This window comes from Hevea brasiliensis, chromosome 2 (genome assembly GCF_030052815.1).
Source record: "Hevea brasiliensis isolate MT/VB/25A 57/8 chromosome 2, ASM3005281v1, whole genome shotgun sequence".
Lineage (NCBI taxonomy): Eukaryota > Viridiplantae > Streptophyta > Magnoliopsida > Malpighiales > Euphorbiaceae > Hevea > Hevea brasiliensis.
The window spans coordinates 99,733,470-99,753,001 of record NC_079494.1 but is presented as its reverse complement, the minus strand read 5'-3'; the positions used below and the strand labels follow the sequence as shown (position 1 = coordinate 99,753,001).

Here is a 19,532-nt window from a genome sequence, read left to right as displayed (position 1 = left end):
TCTTTTCACCTTCATAGTCTCTGTAGATACTGCTGTAGGGGCATATCTGCTCAATTCCAGAAATTCTGTAGCATATTCATCTACAGACCTGCCATTCTGTCTTAAGGCCACAAAGGCCCACTGCTTCTGATCTCTGAAGCTTTCTGGCACAAACCGATTGATAAAAAGTTCCACTAACTGAGCCCATGTCAAACCCTCCATCCGGGGTAACACGTAGTCATTCATCCATTGTCTAGGCATGGGCCCCATGACGTGCTGCATACACTCTATCAATCTTCTATCGATCAATCGTAATTACATTTCTGTCATGCGAGAATCCAAAAACCGATATGCATCGTCTGACACATCATAGGTACCAGGCACCAACTTCTTGAAATTTATGATCTGTTTGTAAGATTCCTCTCTTGGTGCGGTGGACTGCTGCTGCTGTGGAGGGTGGACCATATACTGCGCCATCATGTCGATGGTTCTCTGCGAACCCAGCTAGAGTAGCGCCATGGGGTCCATGGGACCTGTGCCATGAAAGATCTGTTCTGAGCGTGGGTAGCTGCTCTTCTACTTGAGCAGCTCTAGGCCTCCTACCCCGCCTCCTCGGGGCAGGCGCCTCATCCTGTGCTGACACCTCGTCAGGCACATCTGGTTCTGGTGCAGTGGCAGCTCTCCTGCTTCTACGCATTTTCCTGAAATTCAGCAACATTAGCCCACAAAATTCAAAACTGCTCATTACACAGCTCTATAGACTCATATTTATACATAACATATGGAGCAGAAACTAGAAGCAAAGATGACAATGCAAGACGAATGTGGACCCTATATTTCCGCATGTGACTCCTAGTAGACTCTTCCCAACACTTTAGACAACATTCCCTAAGAATCTGGAGCCTAAGCTCTGATACCACATTTGTCACGACCCAACCTATGGGCCGGACCGGCACTAGGACCTGGGCCAGCCTAAAGCCCCCGAGGCCCGTAGTAAGCCTAACTGTTCATTAACCCAACTCTAAGGCCCATTGGGCCCAAATTCAAGAAAACAAACGGACAGAGTCCGGCCATAAAATGGACTTTCCAACGGGGAGTTTTCGACTCACCCGACCTGTAAACACAATAAACAATCCATTGGGGAGCTCAGCTCACCCTCCACATACTCATCAACATAATAATAAATGGGAGCTCAGCTCCCTCATCCAATCCATCAAAACAGACTTAAAATATTAAGTTTACAGGTCCAACATGAATATAATATTACAGACCAAATTCAAATAATTACTGCTAACACATGCGGAAATTCTAGGAGTAAATAAAATTACACAAATATCGATAAACAACCTGCGAAGTATAAAAGCAGGTTAACCCAGAATAAAATATCCTCCTGCGGCCTGTAAAAATTTTTGAACAGGAGTGAGCGTTCGACTCAGAGAGTAAAATATCAATTTTAACCATAATCTCTATAACTATCTGTAACTAATGCACCCTGTAGAGTGAAATGCAACATCAACATCATATTCACATCATAGCATCAAAAAGGTAATTTGGAGCACTCACGCACCCTGTAGCATCAATCATAATATATTGGGAGCTGATCCCCTATACAGCTCTCTTAAATCCAACCTGGTGCCAGCGAAGAACTCAAGCCGGGCTTTCGCTTAATAAACCAAATCGAGGGTCCCAGCGAAGAACTCAAGCCGTGACTACCCCTCGAAGGAACAGGTCCCAGCGAAGAACTCAAGCCGTGACTACCCCTCGAAGGAACAGGTCCCAGCGAAGAACTCAAGCCGTGACTACCCAGTCCTATCCATAGTCCACACCACATCACACGCACGCCAACGCACGCACACTGCTCCAAATTACTACAACAACACTCATGGCACATTAACAGTTATGAATGCAACATAAATCGTGCATAGAGTTTAACTACATAATATATGCATATAAGTGATGCATGGGCATGCTGAACATATAATAATATCGAAATTACAATTAAAATTAATATTTTACTCACAGACTTGACGACAATCACTGTGGCGGCTGGGCGGAGGAAGAAGGTTGTCCCGGCTCACCTGACAATTATATTACAATTATTTAATACAGTCTGACTCAATACAAACAAAGAAAAAGACCAATACGTCCTAAGTCGTGCCGAAAATCCGGCAGAGTCTCCCCTATAACTAGGACCTACCCAACCTGCAAAAGGGCTAAAAACGCACTTCTATATTCACAATCCATATATCAACAGTTCAATCATATCACACAGCCCCTCCTGGGCCCATCAAATCAATCATCCATCACAATACGCAAAATTTCAATTTAGTCCTTATTATTGATCATTTTTGCAAAAACTGCCCAAACAAGCTCTAAAAATTATAAAATTTTTGCCCCGCGGTCCTTAGCAATATTACTAAGCTATTGCAAAAAGAATCGTAATTTTCTAAGCTATCACGAATATTTTATGGATTTTTAATCCTATTTAAGCACTAGAAAATTACGAAAAAGCAAGGTTCGGGTTTACCTTTGCCGATTCCGACTTCGGGAACGCGCTCGGGACGTCTGACAATGGGGGGCTAGCCAAAACCTCGGTCCAATTCGGAGACTTTTCCAGAACGGTCCATTCGCCGAAATTTTGCGCATCTTGGTCAATCGTCGAATTTCCGCGAATCGAGGATACCTACACGAAGCCCATAACACGGGGGTTAGTACATAAATTTTTCAGAATTTTCTAAGCTCATTTAATGCTCGAAAATACACTGCGAAGTTCAGTGGGACCCAACGCTCCATTCGAAATTTATGTCGTTGCGAAGCTCTCGACGAATGGAGCGTCTTTGGTGGCCTCGGTTTTCGTGGGATTCACGGTTTCGAGAAATCTAGCCCAAAAGTCGAAATGGGCTAAAATCTTCCCGAGCAAAAATCGGACAATCCGCTAGATGGATTTCGGCGTTCTTGGTGTCTATGAAAAGCTCACGAGTAGATGATTTTGGACACAAGACCGGTCCAATCGGTGGCGGATCGGCCGCCGGATGAAGGAAGGCTGGCGCGCAGGGGCATTTTCAGCGTTTTCGCCCATGGCTGGGCGAGGCGTGGCCATTCGCTGGTGGTCATGGTGGCCATGGGGGTGGAGAGGAGAGAGAAACGAGAGAGAGAAGAGGGGAGGGAGCGTCGCGCGCGGGAGGAAGAAAAAGAGAAGAGACCGGTCCGATTTAACCGGTCCGATCCGGTCCGGTTCGATTCGGTCGGTTCGATTCGAAATACAAAATTTTGAATTTTTACTCTGCCTCGGGACCGAAAACGAGGTCCAAAAATTCTGAAAAAATTTCATAAAACTCAGAAAAATACGTAGACTCCAAATATATTTTTAGTTTTGCCACGTGGTCTTTAAATTAATTTTTAAAAATCATCAAAGTTTATATTTTCGGAAAATTGAACCCGATTTTTAAAATCCGAAAAATCTCAAAAAAATTTCTAAAATTCAAATAAAATTAAAATACCAAAAATACTCATAAATAATAAAATTTTGGGGTGTTACATCAACACTGAGTATTGGTTTCTGAATATTATCTTCTTCTTGAACTGGTACTGCACTGATGGCTTGGTCTAATGCCACTAAGTATAAGTACACCTCTTCTCTAAGGGCAGGTTGGCTAAGGATTTGAGGGGAACTTAGGTATTCCTTGAGTTGTTGAAAAGCTACTTGACATTCTTCTGTCCATTCAAAATTAAGTACTTTTCAAAGTTTTTTTGAAGAAAGGGGAGGCATCTTTCTGCTGATTTAGACATAAATCTGCTTAAGGCTACTACTCGTCTAGTTAACTTCTAAATGTCTTGGCTACAAGTCAGAGTGATCATGTCTTGAATGGCTTGTACTTTTTCGTGATTGGGTTCTATTCCTTGGTACTGACCATGTACCCTAAGTATTCACCCCCATATGAAGAATGCACCCTTGGTCGGATTTAATTTCATTTGGAATTTGTGCAAGACTGAAAATACTTCCTCCAAATCAGCTACATATTCTTTAAAAGGACTTTCTTTTAATAATCATGTCATTTATGCAAACTTCGACGTTTCTTCCTATTAGGTCTTTAAATATTTTATTCATCAATCATCGATAAGTTGTCCCCGCATTTTTTAACTAAAAGGCATAGCCTTGTAATAGTAAGTTTTATCTTCCATTATAAATGATGTTTTTTTGTTCATCATCTTTGAACATAGGGATTTGATGATATCAAGACATAGAGTCAAGAGAAGACAAGTACTCAAAGCTAGCAGTGGTATCTACAAGTTTATTGATATTGGGAAGGGGATAGTTGTCTTTAGGACAATTATTGTTCAAATCAATGAAGTTAATACTCATTCGATACGTCCCATTGGATTTCTTTACTAGTACCAAATTCACCAATCATATCGAGTACATGACTTCTCTAACAAATCCTACTTCCACTAGTTTTTCCACCTTCGAATGCATGGCCAACTACTTTTTTGGTCTGAATACTCTCTTTTTTTGGTTAACTAGTTTAGCCTCTCAATCTAGATTGAGCTTGTGCGTCATGACCTCTAGATCTATTTCTAGTATATTAGAGGGCTTCCATGCAAATTCTCTTGCATTTTCTCAAATCAATCTTGACAATATCTCTTTCCTATTTGAGTAGATTGGAATTGAGGTAGAACTACTTCTCTGGGTCAGCTCCATCTTCTTGTAATGGAAATGCTTCAAGTGGTTATGTTGTTTCAGTTAGTTCTCTATTCCTTTCCTTCATCATGTGCTTCCAATACTTCTGCATTCACTTCCTCTTCCTCATGGGCTTCCCCGGTGGCTAGGTACACTGCTTGGGCTTCTTCTTGTCTTTTTCTTACAATGGCTATCCCATTTGTTGTTTTGAATTTCATCATTAGATATTTGATGCTGGTGGCTATCTCAAAGCCATTTAACACTAATCGTCCAAGGATGGCATTATACAGCATTGGTAGTCGGACCACTAGGAAGGTTGCATATTGAGTACGGGCTAAGGGCACCTGCCCTAGAGTCAATGGTAAGAAAATCTTTCCTTTTACTGGTACAAGGGCACCTAGGGATGGTGAATCTTTCCTTCAAATTTGTTTCCCCTGCTAGGACTCATATTTTGAATGTTGGTATGTAGGGTGGAATTAGTCCTCTTTGCTGCATTGCCTTGTTTGACCAAGCATTCATCTGAGACATTTGAAGAGACATTATTTAAAGGTCATTGTTGGTCATAGTGTGGTGAGGAGGGTTAAAGAAAGACGTTGTGTTAAGATTATTAACAGAAAGGGTCCCAAATGAGGAGGCCCAAAAATTAGGAAAGGTAGACAGAGGTTGAGTCGATAGGGGGGTGTCCGCAAGGTCAGTATTTTGGCCAACTACGACTAGGTTGGGAAAGGGATTTTTTTTTTTTTTTCATTTGCCATGTGGAACTTAATGAGTATATAGTAAATGAATATTGGGTTTAAGGGACTTCAGCAAGACTTGCTTTGTTCCTACAGACGATGCCAATTGATAACTAAGGATTGGGAAAATACTTGAAATAATGACATGTGGCTAAAAGGTTTTGGAAGAATGCAGGTGCTAGAGCATACTTGGAGGAAAATACAACTGTTTTACCAGCATAGAGAGAGATAAGGAGCACATTCTAACAATAGGCATGGAGTAAGCTAAAAAAATCAATCCTCCCCAGTAGGGGAGAGTCCTTATTTATAGAAAAAGCGAGCCGATGTTTATTCATCACGTGTAAAGCTAATAGCGGAGGGTCCTTATTGTTAGTATGATTTTCCTAGGAATAAACTAACGGTTGCCTACATTTTCCATTATGTGGTCCATACGTCTACTTTTAATGTTAAGGCTAGTTAGGCGATTTCTTTAATTTAGGGCTAGTAGTGAGATCAGGACTAGGGTGGTAGTAGTATAAAATGGGTTCTCGTGTTCTCGGGTTAAAGAGATATCCGACCTCTTTTGAGTGCAGGTTTCATTTATCTAAGGACTCATATATTCACACCCTGAAAAATATTCGACTCCTTTTGGGGGCATATACATTCTTGCCAAAGACTCGTCATTCCTTGTAACAGAGTACATACGACCTCTTTGTGTGGATACACGTGTCATTCGTCTAAGAGCTTATTTATTTATTTACTTGATATCACCCCATAGCATACATAGGCAAACCTGAAAGATTCAAAATGGCCAACAGGTTAAAAAAAAAGTCTCCAATATGCTTCTTACCAATAAGGTGCTCTAAAACATTGTTTTGCGGGAGACTGCTCCAAGTATTAATAGATCTTTAATTTCTCTTGCCACCATCATCGATGTTGAAGTTTTTATTCAATTTTTATATTTGACCTTAGTCGATAAAATGAAAATAAATTTCTTTAACTTTTAAATTTATTAAATTTTTATCATATATTTTAAGATGAAATAACTATTTATTAATATTTAATTAAGATTTTAAATTTATTTCAATTTAATTAAGTTTATTAAAATATGAAAATGATTTATTTTATTTCAATTAACACTCTCACCCTTATAGTTTTCTCTCTTCAGCTGACTTAATTATTTTTAACATGTCGGCGAAATTACATGTATTTTTGGAGGACCATGGCCTCTCAAACTTTGTGTAAAATTTATTTTTACATGAATATTTTTCATAAAGTTTTTAGAAATACATACTTGGTCCCTTAATTTTTCTTTTTTTTTTTTTTAGAATTTCAATCTTAAAATTTAACATTATGTAATTCAACATAATAAAATATAATCAAATAAAATTTTAACAAAATAATGAACTTATTACATGACACTAATCCAACTGCCTTGTACGAAAAAATATATTGAAGTTAAGAAAATTATAGAATACTTCTAATACAAATAAAAGACGATCCATTTCCAGCTGGGCTATCATTCATGAGTAACAACCACCAACTGCTTTCCAACATTCCGGCCGGTGAATAGTCCAATGAGAGATGTCGGACCACTCTCAAGTCCTTCACCTACATCTTCTACATATACAATCTCGTCTTGTTTGATATAAGGAATAATCAGCTCTAGAAATTTTGGATAAAGGTGATAAAAATCACCAGTCACGAATCCTTCCACGTGAACTCGTTTCCCGATAATAGACATCAAGTTACGAAGACCTTCAGGCTTATCAAGATTGTACCGAGAGATCATTCCACAGGCAGCAATGCGACCTCGGATCCTCATGTTCAAAAGCACTGTATCAAGCATTTTTCCTCCAACACTGTCGAAGTAAATATCTATGCCTTCAGGAAAACAGCTGCCACACCGTTACACAACATTAATGTTGTCCCATTGACTGGATATAAGATTAAAGTTCTCCATATATGAATTGTGCAATCCTCGAAGGTAGAGTTAAGTCCAATATATTTTATTTTCATTGAATTAAAATCAACCCAATCTTAATATTGAATCAACCGGCAGATGTTTAGTCTTGCAAACTTCTTACTCCAGCGTGACTTGAGAATGATGCTTAATATTTAATACCTTTTAAGAGCTGCATCTAAGTCAGACTCTTCCTTATAGTTGAAAGCCTCATCGAACCTGAACTTGTTCTTTAGCATATCAACCTTGCATTGAAGAAATGAATGGGAAGAGAAAATCAGCATGCAGATTTATAAAAATGAAAAAGAAATATCCTTAATAATGTTTTGAAAATGTATTGGCTCACCTTTTCATTTGATCCAGCGCTTCCAGCAACATAGCAACCCAGTAATTTAGCGAATTGGCCAACAATCTGACCAATGGCACCAGATGCTGCTGATACAAAGACGTACTCTCCTTTCTTAGGAGAGCATACCTCATGAAAACCGCCATAGGCAGTGATACCAGGGACACCTAAGAAGCACAAGGATTAATTAATGTATGAGTCTTCAATTTCCATCACTATAATTTATATCAAATTAATGCTAAAGTCTACAGCTTTCGCTGAGCAGAAGTAAGTCTGAAGAAGAATAGAAAGCTTTACCCAGAATTCCAGTGTAGTAGGAAAGGGGCAGATCAGTATGATGAATTTTAAATAAAAGCCGTGGTGATATTATGAGACTATGCTCTTCCCATTTGGTAAAACCCCAAGCCAAGTCTCCTTTCTTGTAATTTGGATGTGTAGAATCCACAACTTTTATCACTCCAAATCCATAAAGGGGCTGCATATATAATTCAGATAATCAAATCACAAAAAAAAAAAAAGTTTATATGGAAAATCTTATATGTAATTGAGTATTGTAGTCGTTGAAATGATGACAGTGTTGATACATATAATAATAATAATAATAATAATAATAATAATAATAATAATATTATTATTATTATTATTATTATTATTAGTATTATTATTAGTATTATTATTATGATCAATGATGGAACCTAAACTGAAAAATGCAATGTGTTAAACTGGGTATTGTTATATATGATGCACTAACCTTTCCTGGCTCGAAAGAAGAAACAATGCAAGGGCGTATAGGCTTGCTCATGCAACCACACATATAAGGATCACAAGACAAGTAGAGATTCTTTACCAAAACAGCATCTTGAATGGCTTCAGGGACATTGAGCTTAATAGAAGAAGTGATAATTTCCAAATCAGATTCTTGTGGAAACCCAATTACATAGTTCTTCAATACCACCTGCTTGTGGCTGATGAGCACTTCCTCGACCATTATATAATGTTTCTTTGATTTCTCGAAGTCTATCTCTCGATGATCACTTGGTTTTTGTTTTTTCTCCTTTTGAAGCAAAGTAAAGAGAGTTGTTTACCTTTTAAAGGGCCTAAGGCAGTGAACTACTCAATTTGGATTGCAAGACCGCCCAAATATGTCAAAGGGCACCTAGCAGCAGCCCTTTTAGATCTTTCTTCTTCTTCTTCTTCTTTTTTTCAATAGTGTTTAATTTGTTTCTTATATTTTTTTTCGACATGTTCAATTCAATTGCATTTTTATTTTTGAGATCAATTAATTTAAATTTTTATTTAAATTCAAATTAATTTTGCTTTAATAAGATGTTATATTTTAATAATAAAATATTATTTTCTCTAATTTTAAATATTAAAATTATATATCATTTTTAATGATGTTGGGTTGGGTTGGGTTATAAATTTTATTTTCTAATATTAAATATAAAATTAATATTTTATTATTAAAATTAGAAAAAAATATTTTTTATTTTATTTTTTTCTAAAATTGGACTTTTAAAACTTAAATGAAAAGTTTAAAACTAATTTGGTCAAAAAGTATAAAATTAACTTAAAAAATATAGGAGTAGATTTGAGATTTATTCCTTCATCTTTTCCTTCATAAAAAAATTTTGCTCACTAATTTCATTATAATAATTAATAGATCTTATAGAAAATTACAAAAACAAAAAATTCATTTGTTATTTTTGGGTAATAAATATGCATAAAATTTTTTTGGAGCTGATTTATTTTTTTTTTTAAGGTAAGTTATTAAATGTATTATGTGCATATGTACGTTTAATAAAAAAGCAATGAGTCTACTTTTCTAATTTTATGATGCAATTATTATTAGTTGAGTATTTGATACATTATTTTTTCAATACACCAAGTATACTTTTTAATTTGCCAGGCTACTGTGAAATGTTTTCTCAGAAATTAGAATGGTTTCTATGATGATGGTCTATAAGCCATTCTGAAGCGAACCAAAATCTACCTATTCCTTTTAGATTTGGCAACGGCCAAGTCTTCAAACATGACCTTTCGCGCCACCTATTTTTTTTCTAAAATAAAATTACTTTAATGATATGTGAATTTTTATTTTTTTAGGATAATTATTGTATGAATAGGGAGCATTAAAAAAAATATTGTGACCATGAAATTGTATATAATTTAATTACGCATTTTGATTTTATGAGTTAATAAATACAAAATTTTTATATTTTATTTTATATGATATTTTATTTGCATTATGCTATAATATGCAATGCACATAAAAGAGATCAAATATTTTTTTTAATTTTTATAATTATGTTTTATTATTTTAATTTTAATAAATTATTCTAATTACAATGATTAGTTATAAATTAATTTAGTGTTAAAAAATTAAAATTAAAATGATCTATGTGGCATCTAATTAGGATATATACATATAAAATGATATTAATTAGGATAATTTTTTTCTTTCGGTTAATCTTTTTTTTTTATTGGGTTAAATAGTTAATCAATTTCTAAACTAATGAATTAAATTAATGTATATTAATAAATTAAATTTACATTTCACTAGAAACATCATTTTTAGAAAATCTATAATAATATTATTATCTAGAAAAATTTTGTTTTTTTATTGTATTCATTGCTTTTATTATAAAATGATATAAATATATTTATTTTTGTTCTCATTATATTTTAATTTTATGAAATTAATTATATACCTAATTAAAAAGTTAAAATATGAATGGATGAAAAATTATGATTAAAAATTAAAGAATATTACAAAAATATATTTATTAAACATATTTACATTTAATATATATATATATATTACATGCTTCCATAGAATCCGTTAACCATCAATTTCATAAAATAAAAACTATACATTAAATTATTTAAAATTATTCAATTAGATTTACATTTTTTTTCTAATTTAGTTTTATACCCTAGAATAGGCAATTAGGGCTAAAAATAAAAAAAATCAAATAGGAGTAGTTAGATCCTTATTTTATTGCATTTATAGTGAGGAAACACAATTCGCTTTGACAAAAAAAAAATACAAATGTGAAGTTGCATTGTGATTAGATAATATTTCAAGATACCATTGAGAGTGATGGCTTAGTGGTAGGTTTTTAAAGTTGGAGGCATTAGACTTTAATTCGACTCTCTATTCTAGAGTTAAAATTCAATATTATCTTTCTTTGATGGAGATACGTAAATCAATTACGGATAATCCGTACTTATGACTCTTTGAGACTCTCTATGGTTCGATGGCAAGTCCCCTATAGGGTTGGTTAAATCAAGGGTTATGAAATTGTTTAACTGCGACTAGGGTTGTGCACGATTCTCAAGGACCTCGAACCAAACTAAGGAACGATACTGAACCAAATTGGAATCGAAAAGAACCGCTACTGTAAGAATCGAACTGAACTTAATTTTATTATTTTGGTTCGGTTCTATACATAAATCAAACCGAAACTATATTGGAACTGAACTAAAAAATCGATTTTACACATTTTTTTAATAATTTTTTAGATATATTATATAGTTTCAACAAAATTATATATATATATATATATATATATATATATATATATATATATATATATATATATATATATATATATATATATATATATATAAAACCTAATTTATGAAGTGACTTAAAATTATATTAGCTATTTTAGTTTTAATTTTAAAAAGTTTAATCATAAAAACTCTATCATAACTATTTTAACCCTTTTGTTTTTATCTCATGACTATCTTGCAAATGAATGAATGATATTTTAAATTATATTTTTTTAATTAATAAATAAAAGAAATATAATCTTTGTTTAATTAAAAATAATTTAGAATTCAATGTTTGCAAATTCTTTTCTTTCGATTTACTTTCTTTTCATGTAATAAAATTCAAAAATTACTCAAGATCCAAGTTGTGGAGATTATTATTTCAAAAACTAGAGTGAATTGCTAGATATTGTGAGTTGTGAATTGACTTGACATTCTTTTTTCCCTTTAATTAATTAAAATTATTCATTTATTAACATATTTATTGTGTAAAAATGAAGGTGACATTATATTGGAGGAAGGTTTGAAGGAGTTCCTTTTGTGTGGAAATTGTGGCTATAAGGAATATGGAAGCTAGTTTTTTTTTTTTCAAAATGTGAGATTGAAACTTTATATTATGTTTTTTTTTTTTTTTTTTTATATTGATTTGTTGTTATTTTATAATTTGGAATATGAAAATATTAATGGGACTTATTATAGATATTGAGTATTATTATGGATTTATATGTAAGAATTATTAGTTTGATTTTATGCTATTATATTGATATTTTATTTGGATATTAGTATTGTTATTTTAATATTAATATTATTATCTTTATTGATATTTTGATGTTAGAAGTATATAATTATTTTTAAATATAATAATTTAAATGTAGGAACTGGAATTAAAACCAGAATCGAAACTAAAGTTAGAACTAAAAATAGAATTGAACCAGAATCGAATGCACTAAGAACTGAACTGGAACCAATTGGTTTTGATTCAGGTTCCAAAAATCAAAAGAACCAAACTTTGGTTCCGGTAGGAACTAAACCGAAACCAGAACTACACACCTCTAACTGTTACCTTGAGCCTAGGGGCAATGACCATTACATGTGGAGAGCTCTTTTTATTGCAGTTGAAAATATATATATATATATATATATATATATATATATATATATATATATATATATATATATATATATATATATATTAACCAAACTTTGGTTTTGGTAGGAACTAAACTGAAACCAGAGCTACACACCTCTAACTGTGACCTTGAGCCTAGGGGCAATGACATGTGGAGAGCTCTTTTTATTGCAGTTGAAAAAAAAATTATATATATATATATATATATTTCAAGAGGCTTAAAACTTCTGATGGATGACAGAATCATTCATCGGCAACCACAACCACCTGCTTTCCTACATTACATCTAACAAATAGCCCTGTCAAGGCAGCTGGACCACTCTCTAGCCCTTCAGCTTTGTCTTCCATATCTATAATCTTCCCTTCCCTGATTTTAGGCAGGACCATTTCCAAGTACTTTGGATAGAGATGATAGTAATAAAAAACTAGAAATCCTTCCATTCTGATACGTTTCAGAATAATATTCGCTAAATAATATACTCCTTCAGGTTGGCCTAGGTTGTACTGTGAGATCATACCACACACAGCAATGCGTCCACTGAGTCTCATATTGAGTAGCTGATGCGTATTCCACAACTATACGGATCATTCAAGTAGTAAAGAAAAGATATCATCCCACAGAGATTTGTTGTTTGAGCACCAAACTATAAAAGTCACGATTATTTGGGCTATCGATAATGTATACCAAAAGAAAAGTAAGAGATGCAGCAAAACAAAATGGGAAAGTAAGGAAATTATAATAAAATAAGCAATTAAATTTCTAAGCACTAAACTAATTTACTAAAATTTCAGCAAGTGACAAAAGATTTAATTAATTAATGGTAAAAATTGATTCCAGAGTTGAGGTTCATGAAGTAAATTTTATTGGGATTTGGATAGGCAAAACCAAGATTAAGGGAAATACAAGTTTGAAGGAAGTTGATTCTGATTTCCTTTAATTTCTCTTTCAAGCAAACTAAAGAGTATTTTAAAGGAAACTAAACCCCATTCTCATGCGATGTTTAATTACCCAAAACCCTTTAAGTACTTTAATCAACTTGAAATTCCTCTTAACCCACTAGTTTATTTATTTCTAATACTAGATGATTAAGTTCATTATCCTGATTATCTATCATAGATTTTTACCTTTCAGTCCTTCAATCTAAGATTAAGAACAAAACCCAAAGGGTACCAATAATGGGTATGTAAATAAGCACACAAGATAAGAATCAAAACTTATATATATTAAAATCTGGTTAAAACAAGTCCAAATCCACAAATAAAACTTAAATCATTACACCCAACTCTGAAATCCTAAATATCTACTCACTCATACTTGTATTTACAAGTGGCAAATATGAAATAGAGCAAGAAAATATAAAAATAAAACTAAAAATAAAAGAATCCAGAAGAAGAGATTCCAAATCTCTGAAACTGGAAGCTAGAAGGTGTTCTTCCTCCAAAAATGGCATGGTTCCTTCTTTCCTTCCTCTTAAAATGGCGTGGTTCCTTCTTTCGTTCCTCTTTTGATTTTTCTCTCTCTTTCTCCTTATGGTAAAAATGAGAATATGATGCCTATATATCCCCTCCAGGGTTGCCCTAAAAATAGTATATAAAGGGATAAAGACAAAAGGTGTAAAAGGTGTGAAAAGAGAAAATTTTTTCATGTCAGCAAATCTGCCAGTGCCATCCTACATGCCTTATGTTGATTTAAGTTATTTTCCACATGCCTCATGTTGATTAGGAGGAGGAGCCTTTAGATTCTACACGACCAGCTACACGGGGCATGTTGAAGTCCTTGAAACTTTCAGCGTGGTTTATTCCAAAATCTCTGTCTACACGATCGAGCGCTAAATTTACATGCCTCATGTGGATTCCTGCTGGCTGACTCTTTTCTTCACACGACCTTCAACACAAGGCATGTTGAAGCCCTTGAAAATCTCAGCTGGTCTTCTTCTTTAGGCAAATTTTCTTCATTTTTCACACTACTTTAAGCTTTCAAATCACTTTGAATTTCTTCTATATGGACCTTTTTGCCTTTAAACCTTATTAAAACCTATAAAAAATATTAAAATTCCAAAAATCAAATATAATGAAACTAAAATTAACTAAAATAAGCACTAAAAGCATAAAATTACTAAACTAAAAAGGGCAAAATGGATGCAAAACTACCCTAAAATACCTATATAAAGTGGGTTTATCAAATTCCCCCAAACTCTAACCTTTGCTTGTCCTCAAGCAAATTAAAAATAATTATATGCAATTGGCGTACCTCTTTTTCTTAGATTCATGAAAATCACTCATCAAAGCTCTCAAACTTACCTCTAGCCACCAACAAACCATATACCCACCTTCAAGGTATAAGGAATTCAATTCTCACCAAAGTTATCACCGCTTAGCCTCAGGTCAATTATTCATTCCATCAAGCCCAAACCAATCAATTACATAGGGAAATCATGCTCAAATAGACTCTAAAACAATCCATAAACTAATGTGCCTCAAATAATGATGGAAATAATTAAATGGAGGAATAATGTGCCAATCCCATAGGCAAACCAACTATTCCAATCTCCACTAATGTAACAAAACACAATCAAGAGATTAAAAGGACTTTTAATGGTTGTAATGGGGCTAAGGGGTAATAATGTGGCTAACAAAGAAAAGGTAAAAAGAAAGCAAAACATGAGAATAATTAAATTGTTAAAAAGATCAAGATACACTTTTCTTATATATATATATATTTTTTTTATTATGTATTTTTTTATTTTTTTTATTTTTATTTTTTTAAGAATCAAATGGGAGGAAGAACTTTACAATAAATCACTAATGCTAGCAAATAATTTTTGAACTCTTTTAGGCATTACATAAATAAAATTAAATTTTGCATTGCAATTGTCCCTTTTTAATCCACCCCCAAACTCATTTTCTTTGTATACTTGGGTGGTAAATAATTTTTTTTTATTTTTTATTTTTTTGTAACATGATATGATGCTAGCTAATTTTACTTTAGTACTTCTCCCACTTGATTGTTATATACGCCCCTTTTTTTTTAATTTATTTAAGGTATCTATCACTTAATCAAATTATTCTCATGAAGGGTAGGCAAGTGTTTAGATTTATGGCTAGGTAAATTATGGGTGCCAAGGAAATAAGGGGTATAAATGAAGGTTCAAATTAGTTTCAAAAGGAAATTTTAAAGTGAGGTTGGTTAAGGCTAAAAATGTGGATTTAAAATTCAAAGAATGCCTTGATCATTTCTCTTTTAAGTGAATACTAAGATTTCCCCTCAAAAGGTCTAGAAGGCTTGTTCTAGGATTGGTGAGAAACAATTAGTTATTTCTTACTCTAGAGTTTTCTTTAAGCACTCAAAACTCAATGTAATTAATTGGGTGGTGTTAGTAGTATGGCCTAGAGCATATCATTTAGTATGTATCTTGTACATGTTTTATTAATAAAAGGCATTTTCACTTTTCTGTTTACATAATATATTTATGTGTAATAGAAAAGGTCCATTGATATTTTGTTAGAAATTCTATTCTTAAGTTGTTAAGAATATGAGTGACAGTATTTCTAGCACAAAGTATCATAAATTGGTTCATAATCGAGGATACTTCACACAGGACATGACTTATCCAGAAAGATTGTATTCATGTTTGTTCCCAATGTATTTATATGAGATATAAATAAGATGGAATGGTGAGTCTCATACTATATAACAAACATGATAGGCGCTTATGCATGATAAGTAGGTCGAACAGTGACATTTACTCTTGTCAATGCATTGTCATAAATCATGTCAGTGCATATAATCTTTAGACCTGAGATAGCACAATTATCTTGTATATATGTGGTTTGAGTTTGATACTGCTTTCATACTTGTACTGTGTATGGGTATATGGGCATGTGTTGGCTCCTACTAGTTATATATAGAGGTAGGTGTTGATCAAGATGGATAAAATTCTATGTTCATTTAATTGTTCTTGATGTTTCAAGTTCCTGGCCAGGACAGATAGATTTAATCAGAAAAGAGTTTTTGATGAGAAAATCTTTTTAATCAAGAACTAGAATTAAAAGAGAACATAATATTAATAGCAAATGGGGTTTGACATAAACCATGACTCCAGCTCAAATTGGGATTTGGTAACAGAGAGATTCTAGTGCATGGTAACATATGATAAAAGGTTCATTTAAGGTATTCCTTATTACTGATTGGGTGGCCATGGCATGCTATGCTAGGTATTAACCATGGTTTATGAGGTGCATAAAATGATTTAGAGAAATCATTTATGGTAAGAAAGAGTTCTGATGATATTAAGAGTTGATATCATATCTCATTGCCAATTAGCGATGAGCCTAGTGAGTCACACACATACACAAGTAATCATCAAGTTAAATGTGATTTAATTAATTAGTTAAAAAGTTTAATTGATTAATTAAATAGGTTTGGTTTGCAATTAGATTGCAAAGTCCCTAGCATGGCTTGAAACCAAATTTAGGTTATTGGATGTATAATATAAGTTAAATTTATATTTAAAGTATTTAAATATGAATTTAATTATGAGAAATTAATTAATAGAGTTTAATTAATTAATTTATATTTGATATAAATTGATTAGTAGAAGAGAAATAATTATTTTGGGTTGAGAACTCAAAATTAAGACACAAGGGTAATTTGGTCATTTCACAGGGTGACATGTGGCACCATGAGATGGTGACACATGGCACTACACATAAGCTTGCCATTTGTCTTTTAATCATGTAAGATGATCAAAGTCAAGATTAAATCTAGGTTTGACACTTGGCACAATGTGATTGGGTCAATTAAACTAAGAGCCGATCAGAAGATAACATGTAGCAAGGGTTTTAAGCGATGACCTAGCTATAAAAGGGAAAGGCTGAAACAATAAAAGAACAATCTGATTTCTTTCATTGTGTGCTGCCACCCATTGAGTACCTCTCCTCTCTTCTTCTTCATCTCTCATCAATTCAAAGAGAAAACAATTGTTTTCTTTGAATTAAAATTGCTAGAAATCGTTTCTAGTGTCCAATATACATCTGCAATCTCTCTAAAAGGCAAAACCTAAATTTCTAATTGATTGGAAAGGCTTGAGAAGCTGTTCAAGGGGCTGCCATTGGTGATCTTGGTGTGGACAAGCTAGAGGGACAATATCTGGTGTCCTAGGTGCATCCCAAAGGTACCAAACACAACTACAGTGCATCAAAAAGTTAGTGCACATGTTCTTAATTTAATCTAGGGTTCTAATGAATTAATTTATTAATTCTAAAATCTTAAATGGCAAATGTAGATCCAAAAACATATTAAAAGTGTTTTAATATGCTATTGAACATTGAAATTAAATAGGTAAATAATGAATCTTGCATGATGCATGAGACCCTAGAAGAAAAATTTTAGATTCAATGATCTAAACTAATATTTTTCATGCTTCCGCTCCTTCAATTGGTATCAGAGCCACTATATTTTCTATTTAGATTATTTATTATATGATTTAATTGTGTGATTTGATCATAAGATGATTGATTCATTGCTGGTTGCAAAGAAATATGTGGCGGCACACATGGTGGAGCCACCATATGTGGCGGCATCACGGGCACCTCATGGTGCGCAAGGTTTACTTGAATGTGGGCTTGGTTTCAAGGCCTATAATTAGGCCCATGACTAATTAAAGTATTTAATTAGGAGTTTTAATCACACAATTAAATTTTGATTCAAATATGAATTTTTAAATTTGTTTGAATGTGATTCAAATCTGAATTTTTAAATTTATTTGAATCATATTCAAATCTGGATTTTTAAGTTGAATATGAGATATTTAATTTAATTTAAGTATGAATGTTTTATTTAATTGTTAAATAGTGATATGCATGATGGATGATCATGGACAATAAAAGACCAATGTGATTAGATTTATTTCTTTTATGTTTCTTTGGGTTGTAAATTAATTAATTAATTTTAATTTATTTTAGTGGCATGTATTATAAAGGTTGTAATATTTTTGGGTTATAATTTCATTTATTTGGTTCTTGTAAATTTGCCTTGGTATGCCAAGGATTACTATGTAATGGGATTGCAAGAAAATCAAGGAGGTCAAGAGCATTGGTAGGACCAGTGGGAGGAATTCAAGATCAAGTGTTGATTATGTACTCCTTCAGCAACTCTTGTAATATGAATGAATGAAATACACCTAGGAATGCCCTGATTCAATTCTTGGTGGCTCAGAATTGAATCCCTTAGAAATTCCATGATCATACCATATTTATTGTTTATCCATGAATGCATGAGATGTATGGGATTGTATGCAAGTATATGATATATGCATGCTAAATGGATAATGTGCAAAGTGAGACCATAATAGTAATTAGGACGACCACAAAATCTTCTAAACAAATGATTAAGTTGGAAATGGTATAATTAAAGTAATTATAACATGGGCCTTCCATTGAGGCAATTATTTTAAGAAATTTTAAATTTTTGCATATGATGCAATTAATTTAAGAGATTTTCTTAAGAATAATTGTTAAGCATGAGATGTTGTAAATATGTAAATGGTTTGGTGCCCAATAATGGATGTGCCTGAGGACATTAAAATTATTTGCATATTTACTGGCTCAATGGGATCAACTTAACTAATGCAAAATAAGTCAATAATGGATATGCCTGAGATTTTGAGCATTAGGGGCTAGGTAAAAGCATTGAATCTCACATGAGATGTGATGGGCAAGGAGTTACTCACTTATAGTTTATTGTAATTTCAATAATGGATGTGCCTGAGGATGATCAATAGGATTATAAGAATTCAATCACCCACTAGAAATCCATCCAACTAGGATTTCTGTTTTCTACTTTGGAAGTGTAGAATTCGCTAAGTTAGTGGGAGGACCAATTTGATTAAAAGACCATAATCATTTTGGTTAAATACATGATCCTTTTACTAATTAATCTGGTTATTTTCTGCAGTTAATTTTCTGATAATAATGAGCACACCACAACCACCACCATCCAATATCCTTGTAAGCATACTTGGTCGCAATAGGTTGACAAAACCTAATATCTCTGATTGGCTAAGAAATTTGAAACTTGTCCTGAACCTTGAACATATAGGATATGTTCTAGACTCAAATGTTCCTGCTCCCTTACCTCCAAAGGCCACTCAAGAGGAACATGAAAC

General features: G+C 33.1%; 3 protein-coding genes and 1 long non-coding RNA gene across 4 annotated transcripts in view; all 4 read right to left on the bottom strand.

Annotated features, from left to right (window-relative positions):
- Nucleotides 1–545: 545 nt before the first annotated feature.
- Nucleotides 546–2,594, bottom strand: LOC131170586 (uncharacterized). The gene is made up of 3 exons (XR_009141379.1): nucleotides 2,507–2,594; nucleotides 2,000–2,057; nucleotides 546–1,376 (listed from the first exon to the last, which is right to left on the bottom strand). It is a non-coding gene; the product is annotated as an uncharacterized LOC131170586 (long non-coding RNA).
- A 3,201-nt stretch (nucleotides 2,595–5,795) lies between these two features.
- On the bottom strand, nucleotides 5,796–7,269 carry LOC131170585 (2-alkenal reductase (NADP(+)-dependent)-like). The gene has a single exon (XM_058129966.1). The coding sequence runs from the start codon at nucleotides 7,217–7,219 to the stop codon at nucleotides 6,890–6,892; it is 330 nt and encodes a 109-aa protein (XP_057985949.1). The 5' UTR covers nucleotides 7,220–7,269; the 3' UTR covers nucleotides 5,796–6,889.
- A 219-nt stretch (nucleotides 7,270–7,488) lies between these two features.
- On the bottom strand, nucleotides 7,489–8,667 carry LOC110638904 (2-alkenal reductase (NADP(+)-dependent)-like). Its single transcript, XM_021789635.2, has 4 exons — nucleotides 8,431–8,667; nucleotides 7,977–8,154; nucleotides 7,680–7,846; nucleotides 7,489–7,578 (listed from the first exon to the last, which is right to left on the bottom strand). The coding sequence occupies exons 1-4, from the start codon at nucleotides 8,665–8,667 to the stop codon at nucleotides 7,489–7,491; spliced, it is 672 nt and encodes a 223-aa protein (XP_021645327.2).
- A 3,942-nt stretch (nucleotides 8,668–12,609) lies between these two features.
- The window catches only part of LOC110638899 (2-alkenal reductase (NADP(+)-dependent)-like), a 71,630-nt gene continuing 64,707 nt past the window's right edge, over nucleotides 12,610–19,532 (bottom strand). Inside the window, exon 5 of the mRNA XM_058143128.1 lies at nucleotides 12,610–12,924. Coding sequence (XP_057999111.1) covers nucleotides 12,610–12,924 — 315 coding nt within the window. The remainder of the gene's footprint in view (nucleotides 12,925–19,532) is intronic.